The sequence below is a fragment of the Anomaloglossus baeobatrachus genome, chromosome 11 (assembly GCF_048569485.1).
Source record: "Anomaloglossus baeobatrachus isolate aAnoBae1 chromosome 11, aAnoBae1.hap1, whole genome shotgun sequence".
In the NCBI taxonomy this organism is placed as follows: Eukaryota; Metazoa; Chordata; class Amphibia; order Anura; family Aromobatidae; genus Anomaloglossus; species Anomaloglossus baeobatrachus.
Genome location: NC_134363.1, coordinates 54556392 through 54568840, shown reverse-complemented (window position 1 = coordinate 54568840; position 12449 = coordinate 54556392). Strand labels below are relative to the sequence as shown.

Here is a 12449-nt window from a genome sequence, read left to right as displayed (position 1 = left end):
TGTGCCGCCTGCTCCTTAAGAGCTTTCAGGCTGTCGTCAGCTTCTAACGCTGCCTGAAACCCCTGACTAGATGTGGCCAGAATCGACGAGACTGTCACATCTTCAGTCAGTACCCCGGGACCTGTGTCCTGGCCTCCACCTGACTCGGCTGCCACTTGGTCAGAAGGGGAAGAGCTATCGGACCTCCGGGAGGCCCCTTGGCTTCCAGCACTCCCACTGCGGGTGACAGCGGCCACAGCCGCTGCGACCGTGGGTCGTGCCTGCTCCTCCTCCGTTCCTGACCAAGTCGCCGGTTCAGGCAGACCTACCTGGCTTCCTGACACCCCGGTTGTGGGGGAACCATGCACCGAGATCTTACCTGGGAGCACTTCCGCTCCTGGACCGGCCCCAATCTCACCTGCCTGTTCCCCTCCTGCAGCAACAGAACCCCGCTGTGAAATCTCTGGGGACCCCACATTTGCTGTGGTAGCCCCCACCCCACACACTGGTCCTCCCCCTGCAGCACCCTGCTCTCTGCTTATCCCTGCAGAGGGCAACAGATCCCAGCTCACAGGCTGGTTACTTGTAGAGGCATTGTCACACCTTTCTCTGACCCCCTCCCCTGTCACAGCTGCAGCTGTGTGTGTGTCTATGGTGTCTATGCAAGCAGAAATATCAGAGTTCACTCCCTCCTCCCTTACATCATTCATAGATAACACATTAACATTGTCCGGAGGCATGTCAGTACTGGCTGAAGGTTCAGCCCTTGGTTGGGGCCCAAACTGGGAGGTTATCTGCCCCAAATCTGTCCCAAGTAGCACGTTTGCGGGGATCCGATCAGTTACCCCCACCTCCCTCACCCCTCGCCCTGCGCCCCAGTCCACATAAATGTCAGCAACAGGCAGCGCCGGGTCAATGCCTCCAATCCCGGAGACAGCGAGGGTTTTTCCAGGGATCAAGTCTTGGGGGGACACCATCTCAGGCCGCACCAGAGTCACCTCCGAGGCGCTGTCTCGCAGTCCTATGGTCACAGACCGGCCGACGGTGACAGGTTGGAAGCTGTCCAGGGACCTACCACCACCCCCACCCACACAATACACCTTGGGCGGCCCTTGGGACGGGGACGGAGCCGGGGCCTTGGGACGCTGAGGGCACATGGCCTTGAAGTGTCCCGGTAGGTTGCACTGGTGGCACCGTCTTGGTTCCGCCACGGGCCTGGAGAGGGGAGTTGAGGGGGACACCCCCTGCAGTCTAGGGGCAGGTGGGGCAGTTGCAGAATTCATCTTACCCCCTCTCCAGGTGCTGCTGGTGGCCGCTCTCCTGGCCTCAGGGGCCCGGTTGTTGGTGTAGTCATCGGCAAGGGCAGCTGTAGCCGTGGACCCCTTTGGCTTCTGGTCTCGGATGAACTGGCGGAGATCCTCAGGGCAGTTCCACAAGAGTTGCTCCGTGATGAACAAGTCCAGGATCTCCGGTCCGGTGGAAAGCTGCAGGCCTTGGGTCCAGTGGTCGGCAGCTCGGGCAAGTGCCCGCCGGTGGTCAGCCCAGGAGTCCTTTGGTCCCTTCTGTAGGCTCCGGAACTTCTTGCGGTAGGACTCTGGAGTGAGGTTGTACTGTTGGATCAGGGCCCGCTTGATGGTGTCGTAGCCCTGATCTGCCTCAGCAGGCAAGTCCCCAAGGACATCCAGGGCCTTACCCCTTAAACGGGGGGTCAGGTATTTGGCCCACTGGTCCTTGTTCAGATGGTGCTGCAAGCAAGTCCGTTCAAAAGCAGTCAGGAAAGAGTCCAAGTCTCCATCCTTCTCCAGCACTGGGAAGTCCTCAACACGGACCTTTGGAAGTTTGGTGTTTTGAAGGTCACATGTGGCTGATGAGGGCCGGAGCTGAGCTAGCTGCAGCTGGTAGTCACGGTCTGCCTGTCGCTCTCGCTCTCGCTCTTCACGCGCTCCCTGCCGCTCTCGCTCCGCAGCCTCACGCTCTGCGTGCCGCTCTGCCCTGCGCTCTGCCAGGAGTTCCTTGTAGCCCTTCTGGTCTCCAGCCTGGAGAAGGGCCATAGCCATTTGAAGAAGGCTATCCGAGCCTCCCAGGCTCGGTGGAATGGCACGTGGTGATCTGCGGCACGCTGCGGAGCCTGGTGATTCACTGTCCCTTTCAGAGCGGAGGGCTGGCATCTGGCTCGTTGAGGAACCTTGGGTGAGCTCCTCCTCATCTTGTCCAGCAGTGCCAGGTTGCGCAATGTCCTCGGCAGAACGGTTTTCTGGCGTCGAGCTCCTGGAGGACTCGTGGGCAACCTCCTCATTGCTGTCCACAGCACCGTCCTCCCTCTCTTCGGCTCCTGCCTTAGCATTGGCCAGTTGCATAGCTCTGCTCCTGGTGCCCTCAGCCATTCTTGCAGACTTTTGGTCACTGACACAGAACTGACACCTGATGCCTCCACACACCTTACAGTATCTGCACTCTGACACTCTAGTGTTGAGCTAGTCTGAAGACCCCAGCAGCCACAGCTGCTGCAGGCAGTCTTTAGTGTCTGGGAGTATGGGTCTCACACTCACACACACTATTATCTCGATCCCACCGCTATGCCACCAATATGTCACAAACCACCGGGGGGTCACTCAGAAATCCCCCGCGCTGGCTACCAGTACGTCACAATCGGGGGGTAACAAGTGGGGTCACCCCTCCTTTATACCTCCCGACCGACAGACAGAGCACGTGACGCGCTCTCTAGCGCCCCTCTTATAGTCAGGCCAATTATGGAATTGCCCGACAATAAGCAAGGAGGCCGCTATACTACTTATGCCGATTATTGAAGGGTCCCCGGTGAGAGTAGGGTATATATTCCCCCGACCTCCGCGGGCGGAATATATAAAATCTCCCCGAATCTCACTGGCCTCCCCACAATAATCCTTGGCACAATTCGCTGCCACCAACCGATTTACGGTAACTATTAGCCGAACACACAGACGTGGGATTCAAGATCGAGATAACAGAACAGCCCAAGATTAATTATATAATTTAATCAGCCTAAAGCACACTAGAACTACAATATATACAATAGGGAATCTACAGAATATACATATGTCAGAGTACAGTTACAATCAAAGCATGGGTTACAAACAGGCATACACAGTTCCAGCAGTTACCTTGTTGCGTCTGGCCACAGGGGGGCGCTGTAGACCAGGTTTCCAGGAACTCCCTCACAGGTCTTTCCCAACCAGGCCCCCGAGCAGAAGAACACTGGAAAATGGCCGAAGTAGGGTTATCAACCTGGGCAAATCCAGGTCTCCTCCTACCTTCGTGACCTCACAGGGAGCACTGCTCCACCCCTGGCTTGAGTTATGGACAATATCCCAACATGGAATATGGGCCATAACTTTGCCTGGGAGCGTCGTAGGCAGACGCCAATGCTCTCATTGTGACAGTTATGAATTTAGCTACAGAACGAGGGGACTCATGACCTGTCTGCCAGTTCCCCATTGGCTGATATCACGCCTGGGGCATTTCCCAATGTCCTGCTCCCATAAAAAGGGTGTGCCGGCATCGTCCGCATGCAGAGACACCATTTTTATGGTTGCCATATTTATCGGAAATATGGCTTGCGAGATATGAACCATTTTTTACTGGAGTCGTTCTGTCTGGCTATTTCCATAGCCTTGCTAACTAGCTAGCAGCCCCCACTACAGGGTGACGGCAGGGAGTCATCCTGTGTCCATTGTTCCCACACCACCTAATTTCCATATCACAGGACATGGCCATGGGATTTGTTGCTAAACCAGTTGTGTGAAGGAAAGGGGGGGTGACACCAGGAGAGGGCTTCCTGACATACTTGAATATCATGATTTATCGTCATCTCTCCGGATTTACCTCACAGTAATGTCTGTATCTTTGTAGTGTTTGTGTTGTGTATGTAGTGTTTGTAATGTCTGTATCTTTGTAGTGTTTGTGTTGTGTATGTTGTGTTAGTGATGTCTGTATCTTTCTATTGTTTGTGTTGTGTGTGTTGTGTTAGTAATGTCTGTATCTTTCTATTGTTTGTGTTGTGTGTGTTGTGTTAGTAATGTCTGTATCTTTCTATTGTTTGTGTTGTGTATGTTGTGTTAGTACTGTCTGTATCTTTCTATTGTTTGTGTTGTGTATGTTGTGTTAGTAATGTCTGTATCTTTCTATTGTTTGTGTTGTGTATGTAGTGTTTGTAATGTCTGTATCTTTGTAGTGTTTGTGTTGTGTATGTTGTGTTAGTAATGTCTGTATATTTGTAGTGTTTGTGTTGTGTATGTTGTGTTAGTAATGTCTGTATCTTTCTATTGTTTGTGTTGTGTATGTAGTGTTAGTAATGTCTGTATCTTTGTAGTGTTTGTGTTGTGTGTGTTGTGTTAGTAATGTCTGTATCTTTGTAGTGTTTGTGTTGTGTATGTTGTGTTTGTAATGTCTGTATCTTTCTATTGTTTGTGTTGTGTATGTTGTGTTAGTAATGTCTGTATCTTTCTATTGTTTGTGTTGTGTGTGTTGTGTTAGTAATGTCTGTATCTTTCTATTGTTTGTGTTGTGTGTGTTGTGTTAGTAATGTCTGCATCTTTCTATTGTTTGTGTTGTGTGTGTTGTGTTAGTAATGTCTGTATCTTTGTAGTGTTAGTAATGTCTGTATCTTTGTAGTGTTTGTGTTGTGTATGTTGTGTTTGTAATGTCTGTATCTTTGTAGTGTTTGTGTTGTATGTTGTGTTAGTAATGTCTGTATCTTTCCATTGTTTGTGTTGTGTGTGTTGTGTTAGTAATGTCTGTATCTTTCTATTGTTTGTGTTGTGTGTGTTGTGTTAGTAATGTCTGTATCTTTCTATTGTTTGTGTTGTGTATGTTGTGTTTGTAATGTCTGTATCTTTGTAGTGTTTGTGTTGTGTATGTTGTGTTTGTAATGTCTGTATCTTTCTATTGTTTGTGTTGTGTGTGTTGTGTTAGTAATGTCTGTATCTTTCTATTGTTTGTGTTGTGTATGTTGTGTTTGTAATGTCTGTATCTTTGTAGTGTTTGTGTTGTGTATGTAGTGTTTGTAATGTCTGTATCTTTGTAGTGTTAGTACTGTCTGTATCTTTCTGTTGTTTGTGTTGTGTATGTTGTGTTTGTAATGTCTGTATCTTTCTATTGTTTGTGTTGTGTATGTAGTGTTTGTAATGTCTGTATCTTTCTATTGTTTGTGTTGTGTATGTAGTGTTTGTAATGTCTGTATCTTTCTATTTTTTGTGTTGTGTATGTAGTGTTAGTACTGTCTGTATCTTTGTAGTGTTTGTGTTGTGTATGTAGTGTTTGTAATGTCTGTATCTTTGTAGTGTTAGTACTGTCTGTATCTTTGTATTGTTTGTGTTGTGTATGTTGTGTTTGTAATGTCTGTATCTTTGTATAGTTTGTAATGTGTCCGTGTTTCTGTTTGTAGCATGTAAATATGACTGCTCATTTTCATTAATGTGGGCATTGCTCTTTCAGCTCTCTCAGAGCCCCTAAGGAGACCATAACCTGCTCTTTCCAATCAATGACCGTGCATTATTAATGTTTTTATTTTTAGAAAGCCAAGAGAACTGTTCTTCCTTAAACAAATCAATTTTATAAACTATATATCCTGGCATCCAGCACGTTCAAATGACATTCATGGAAACATCTCGACTCTATTGTTACAGAAGGTATAAAAAAAGAAAGAAAATCATGAAGTACTAAAACATTTCCCTCATAAATAAAAGTAAAGCAAATTAATCTCTCATTTGCACATTGTTGTGCAGTTAACACTCTACTTAGCAATTTCATAGCTGTAACTTTTCTGATGTCCCCTTCTCGCCATCCTGTGCCTTGGCTCTCGCTCACCCAAAAAAAAACCCTGGCTAGTGAGAAGGCCGACCAGAACGCTAGTCTCACCACTGCAATAATACAACACAGGGTAAGGTAGACAGTGAAAATAAACACAAAAAGTAAAAACACTCCTTCAATGCAGCTAAACCCCACAGCTGAAATTGTCTCAACTCCTCAGCTTCTTCCAGAGACTGGCTCTTTCTAAAGTGATTAGTATAGAATGAGAATCTATAACTAGCTTCAGATGGTAAAACACGTGACTTTTTATAGCAAAGGGCAGTGGTAACAAAATAGCTGCACCTGAGATTAAGGCTACAAAGGACAGCCACATAGGAAAGTGTCCTTAATCCCTACTATTGTGAATACATTTGAATTAGATTCCAGTGTGGGGCTCCCTCTTGTGGTCAGTGCTTGTAGTGCAGTTGACTTGCTGAATGGGAAACAGACAGCTGAGGAGGATTGGCAATCAGGCCATTCGGACTGGGCTCATATAACTGAGTAGTTTCCTCCTGTTCCTTGCCGGTGCTCAATGTATCTCCTGTGTGCTAAGGACATTCTGAAACCAGCTCTTTTCTCTGTGTCTACCAGAACTCCTCTCAGATAAGTTGGTCTTTGTACCTCTGCTTATGGTTTTCACTTTCTTGTTATTTTGCCTGTGTGGAGTTCTTGGTGGAGTTGGATTATTCCCTGCTGGGAGTATCTGTGTACCTTGCTCCATATTCTGCTATGTATTCTGTTTTGTCATGCTTGGTACTAAATTCAGTCCCTCCTCTATATCAGTGTTTTCCTAGTATCTCAGTAACACCAGAGTACTCATATAGTGGAGGAGAGCCTGTGTAGGCTCAGTATTTTTCCATATCAGGCGTGCTGGTATTTACTAGGGCTATTATGGCTGCAGTCAGTGCTCTTTCCTACCCTTTCCTATGCAGATAGTTTGGGCCTCATCTTTGCTGAATCTTTTCTCTAGCTACGTATTGTGTTTTCGTATATCACCATAGTCTTTACATGTGGGGGGCTATCTATATCTTTGGGGATTGCTCTGAGGCAGATTAGCTTTTCTAATATTTCTCTCTGTAAGAATATTTAGTTATTTAGTTCTCCGGCTGTGTCGAGGCGACCAGGTTATCGTAGGCTCGCCCCTGGCTACTTCTAGTTGTGTGTTAGTATTAGGTTTGCAGTCCATTAAGGTTCCAGCCACTCTGGTTATTTTTGGGGTTTCCGTGTTTTTGTCCTTTTTCTGCTCCTCCTTGGTCACTGAATCATAACACCCTACAGCACTAAAACTCCCTTATGAGAGTACCCCCTCCGATTGCCTCTGCTCCACTGACTCTGTAACAGTTTTTCTTTTTCTTCTGTGCTCCTTTGTTCTAAAGGTTTGCCCACTGGTAATAATGATGGACATTTTCCCTTCAACCAACTGGGAGTAAACCACAGAACTTTCCTGTGGGCGTGGCTTTTTTGATTGGCCAGTGTCAGAGGAGAAAAAGCAAAAGCCCACAAAGAAGTTCTGTGGTACACGCCCAGTTGGTTGAAGATCATACCTATATTTTCAGGGGGCATAACTTTAGAATGAAGGGGACAGAAAATAAATAAAAACTGTTCTAAAATCATTGAGACAGCGGCAATGTCACAAGGAGGTGTTTACAAATCTCATCAACTGTCATGGCGGCATCAGGATCTGTGGAGACTACATATTCTGGCACTATGCCTGATAACTTCTCTGATGTCTGTGATCAGCGCAGTTAGCTTCAGGAGCCGAGTCAACTAACAGACTTGTAGTTCATAGGCAGGCTAGCAAGAGTTAATCTCTGCTGGGGTGCTTGTTAGTCTCTTTTGATCACATGCTGTGAGGGGAGCCAGTGACATTTGCTCCTCTTCTATGTATGATGGCTGGACACTTTTGTTATGCCAGCTATAGCTTCTCTATACTGGTCTAGTGAGGTATAGTGATCCAGACTTACTGGTGGATGTAGTACTCTATTGCTGTGAGAGGTTGTGGTGCTAACCCTTGTTGCTGCCTTACTTCTCTTGCTTTTCTCCCTAATTTCTTACTGCTTGTTCCTGTGAGTTTGCAGTATGTCTGAGTTTTGGTTTTATTCCCTGTCTGTCTTTATCTGTGTTGCCATCACACTCCTGCCCTTTCCTTCCATAGTTCTGGTCAGGAGAATAGTAAGGCATGGGACTCTGGCATCTCCACCATCAGGGGTAATCTAGAAGAAAGATATAGCCTGATCGGCTTGCACTGTTGGGAACCACAGCATGATTGGACATAGTGTGCACCCCAAAAAAATGGAAAAACCCCATCCACATACCCCCGGAAATTATCTGTTCATGGCTGGCTGCACGTGGGCAGAGACCCGAACTGAACAATTGGGTCAAGTTCAGTGTCACGCTCCCTGGGTCCCCTGCCTCGCTCCCCGGCTCACCTGCCACGCTCCCCGGCTCCTCTGTTAGGCGTCCCCCGCTCCACAGCCTCCAGCCCCCATCACCTGCGGTCCCCAGGCGGCCCGGACCCCGTTCCCGGCGCCCGTCGGCAGCTCTGCTCCAGGCCGGCTCCCCTGCTTCCTATTCACCGCTCCCTGCCCTGGCTTCTGGCACCCGGGCCTCGCGCATGCGCATTAGGGCGCGCGCGCGGTCATTGACCCTCTCTTAAAGGGCTAGCGTCCACTGACAGGATATTGAACACACAGGTACAGGGTATAAAGGGGTTTAGTGTCCAAGTGGGTGGGGCCTGTTCTTCGTGTTTCCTAAGCTAGGAGTCAGGTCTCCTTGCGTCTGCTGGTATACTTACCTATCTCTCTTCTAGAGCCGCTCCTGCCTCGCCATCCGGTCCTGACGATTCTCGAACCCCGAACGCTGACTGTCTGCCATCCCGTCAGTCCGTACCATCCCTGTGGTGACCCGTCCTCTCGCTCCATCGGTTCCAGAATCTGCCTGACAACATCTCGGCCTCCGAACCTGAGCTCCGTCACCCGGACTACCATCAGTGACTCCGTGGTCCCAGGGACTTCTCCACTCCACTCTTTTGAACGGACTGTCCTGCTACCTGTAGTGCTCCGGCTACCGGACCCCTTGCCTTCAGTGAGGTGTTCGGCCCAGTGGATCCACCTCCTGGGTCTGCCCGTCCACCTGATCCTAACATTCAGCTCCCAAACCAATTTTTTTCAATAGTCTGGATGAACCCGCCGAGCCAAACTTTAACAGGTCCGCTCATCTCTAGTAGCATCATTAAAGGGCCAGTATGTAAATTATATTGGGAGTACATTACCGCAGAAAGCTGTTGTAGCCAGTCTACTGCGCTCCAACGGTGGTGCCCACTTGCTCCAGATTCCATGGCATGCCGGGTATGTTACTCCCTTAATTATAAAATAAAAACATAAAGAATTTTTAAACTTCAATACTTTTTTAATACTCTTGTCCAGCATAGAATGTTCTGAAACTTTGCAAATCCCTTTATTAGGAGGATTTGTGAAAGGATCATCACCTGTCTCCTCCTCTGAATGATTATATCGGACGAGTGCTATCCGAGGTTTTCACCGAAAGAACCTATATCCATGTTGCTATTCTTTGGAGCTGCTCAAAAGCACGATTTTTTCCGCAGACCGATTCCAGGAAAGAAATCGATGACTTCAGATTTGGAGTGAGACCAAAATAGGCAATCCAAGTTTTCGCTCCATTTCCGAGAAAAACTGATCAAACTCTGATCAGAGTCGGGTCAGCAGTATTGGACCATTTTTCTCGCATGGAGAGAAGACATTCATATGAACCTATCTTTATCAGAATAACTTCTTGCAACAGTCTTATCCCCAGAGTGAGTGAGCTATCCTTTCACTGCCATCATCTGTACTCCAAATGAGTCTTTTTTTACATCAAAGTAGCTAACGGTCGTGTCACGGGTGATTGACAGTCATGTGGTTTCTGGCAATAGTGGGTCACAGTGTTTGGCTGTGCAGAATGCTCCCTGACTTTCCATTGTTCCTGCTGTCAGTATTCATTGGTATAGGTAGCTTTCCTGCTGGATTTTCATCTCTCACCCTTTTGGACCCAGCAGGAGCTCGACTTCTACCAGTTGCTGATCATCAGTATTCTCCATGTGCTTAAATACTCCCTTATTCCCAGGACTGGTGCTGTTGATATTGCTCTGGGTGCAAGCAGGTGGCTTGTACTCAGCTGTGGTATCATTGCTGAAGCTTGCTAAAATCCTGCCTGTGTCATCTGTGGATAAGTAGTTCATGAATTTCCCCCCTGTGTGTCCTCCTTGTGTCGTCTACAGTGGTTAATGGGGTTGACGAAAAGCTGATCCCATCCGTTCCCTATTTAGGGCCCAGCACTAGGGATACGTATGCAGCTCAGCGCATAGGTGTGGAACCTATCTAGGGTGGTGAGGGACCCCAGGCACCAGCACTAAAGATATCTAGGGTCAGATATCCTATGTCACATAGGTGTGGAACCTATCTAGGGTGGTGAGGGGCCCCAAGAACCAGCAGTAGAGATATCTAGGATCAGAGATCCGGCTTGTCACATAGGTGTGGAACCTATCTAGGATGGTGAGGGGCCCCAAAGACCAGCTGTAGGCTCGGTCAGGAGTCACTATGTCCCCCTTCCCTAGATGCAGGGGTCCCATTCCCTTACCTTTCGCGGCTCGCTTGGTACTTCCCTGTACCTAGTGTGACAGGTGGGCAAAAGTCAGAATTTTGATGTCTCTTATTTGCAATTTTCATCAGGAATGAAGACAAGTCTAATAAAGTGATTTGCAAAGCTTTATGACTTATTATTAAAAGTTTAAAAAAGTTTAGTAACTTTTTAGCCATACTCCCAAAATGACCTAAGTGAAATATTGATGTAACTATTTCAATATGTCATAAAAATATATTTTTTAATGGATTATTAAACATATAGAATAAAGATACTTAAGAAAGAAGAAAACATGTTTTTAAAATAATTATTAAATTATGTTTCGTTCACCCAATTAAAAAATAAAGCAATTTAAAAAATTAAAAAATAAATATATCTATAATTATCATTATATCCAGTCTATAAAATCTAAAAAATAATAAACCTATATACTAAAAGTAGTTAAAAGAAAAAAAAATCAAACCATCAGAATTGCCATTTTTGATAATTCAATTGTCCCCAAAAAAACGTAATAAAAAATGATCAAAATATTGTATAAATCCCAAAGTGGTATTCTGCCTATGCAAAAATACACCATAGACAGAAAAATAAAATAGTGTCTGGAAATGTGCAAATAAAAACTTGAACATTTGATATCATCTGCCTATGCAAAAATACACCATAGACAGAAAAATAAAATAGTGTCTGGAAATGTGCAAATAAAAACTTGAACATTTGATATCATCGTGATCGCATTATCCCTGGCTCAATTTTTTTGCTCAATTATTATTAATAATAATAATAATAATAATAATTATTATTATTATTATTGCAGAAAAATTGAGCCGGGGATAATGTGATCTTGATGATATCAAATGTTCAAGTAATAATAATAATAATAATAATAATAATAATAATAATATATTATTATTATTTTTATTTTTATTATTACTTGAACATTTGATATCATCATGATTATAATGATAATATATAATAAATAAAATATATAATAAATAAATACTAAATAATAATATATTATTATTCATAATAAATATAATAAAAAATAATAATAATTATTATTATTATTATTATTATTATTAAAAATGAGCTAGAGATAATGCAATTACGATGATATCAAAATTTCAAGTATTGATGATAATAATAATAATAATAATAATAATAATAATAATAATAATAATAATAAAATGCTGTAAAAACAATGAGCAATGGTGGAATTTATTTTTTTTTCACCACACTTTTAGTTTTTTTCCCCATTTTTCACAATATTACATGGTAAAATTAATGATTCAAAACAAAACTTGTCCTGAAAAAAACACTAAGACCTCATTCTTTTCTTTTGATGCAAAAATTGAAAAAAAAATTGACTCCTGGAGGTGCAGGATGAACCAAAAAATGGGGTTAAAGGGTGAGAATTGTTGTTTTTTTTTTGTTCATTTTTTTTTCAATGAGTCGGAAAACTCCTTATAGGAAATCCTTAATGATGCTGTATTTACCTCGACTAATCCTTGCAGGATCCTGACGAAAATAACACACCCATAATGCACTCTGGCAGCTGACGGGATTAACATGTTTAATGTTGACGTAGCTACTATAGCAAATCCGAACACCCTGAGAAGAAAAGAGAAAATAATTCAATATATGATCCATTAATATATGCAAATTTTATAATTTATGCTTCCCAAAATATGGAGAGTCTCCTTATCAGGTCACCTATGCTAATGTACTAAAATACATGTCAAATTTTAAAGAGGACCTGTTATCAGGTCAAATGACCAGCTTTAGCTTTTATTTTATCCCCACTGCTCTCCTGAGTGTTATTTTTTTTCAAATCCGCCATATGATTCCAGAGATACGGGCTTTTTTATTCACTTCTCCTTTTATGGTCATCACAAATGGGCGTGGCTAACAGAATAATGCCTAAATACACGCCCCTGAGGATCCTGTGTGCAAGATCCCATTGGTAAAAAAAATAGTACTAAATTAAAAAGGCCCCAAATACTTGATAT

General features: G+C 44.5%; 1 protein-coding gene across 1 annotated transcript in view; it reads right to left on the bottom strand.

The window, feature by feature from the left end:
• Positions 1-12449, bottom strand: part of SLC17A7 (solute carrier family 17 member 7) — a 167800-nt gene that overhangs the window by 28123 nt on the left and 127228 nt on the right. The window contains exons 4-5 of the mRNA XM_075329201.1: positions 11937-12051; positions 9077-9164 (exon numbers count right to left, since the gene is read on the bottom strand). Of these exons, the coding sequence (XP_075185316.1) occupies positions 9077-9164; positions 11937-12051 (203 nt within the window). The remainder of the gene's footprint in view (positions 1-9076; positions 9165-11936; positions 12052-12449) is intronic.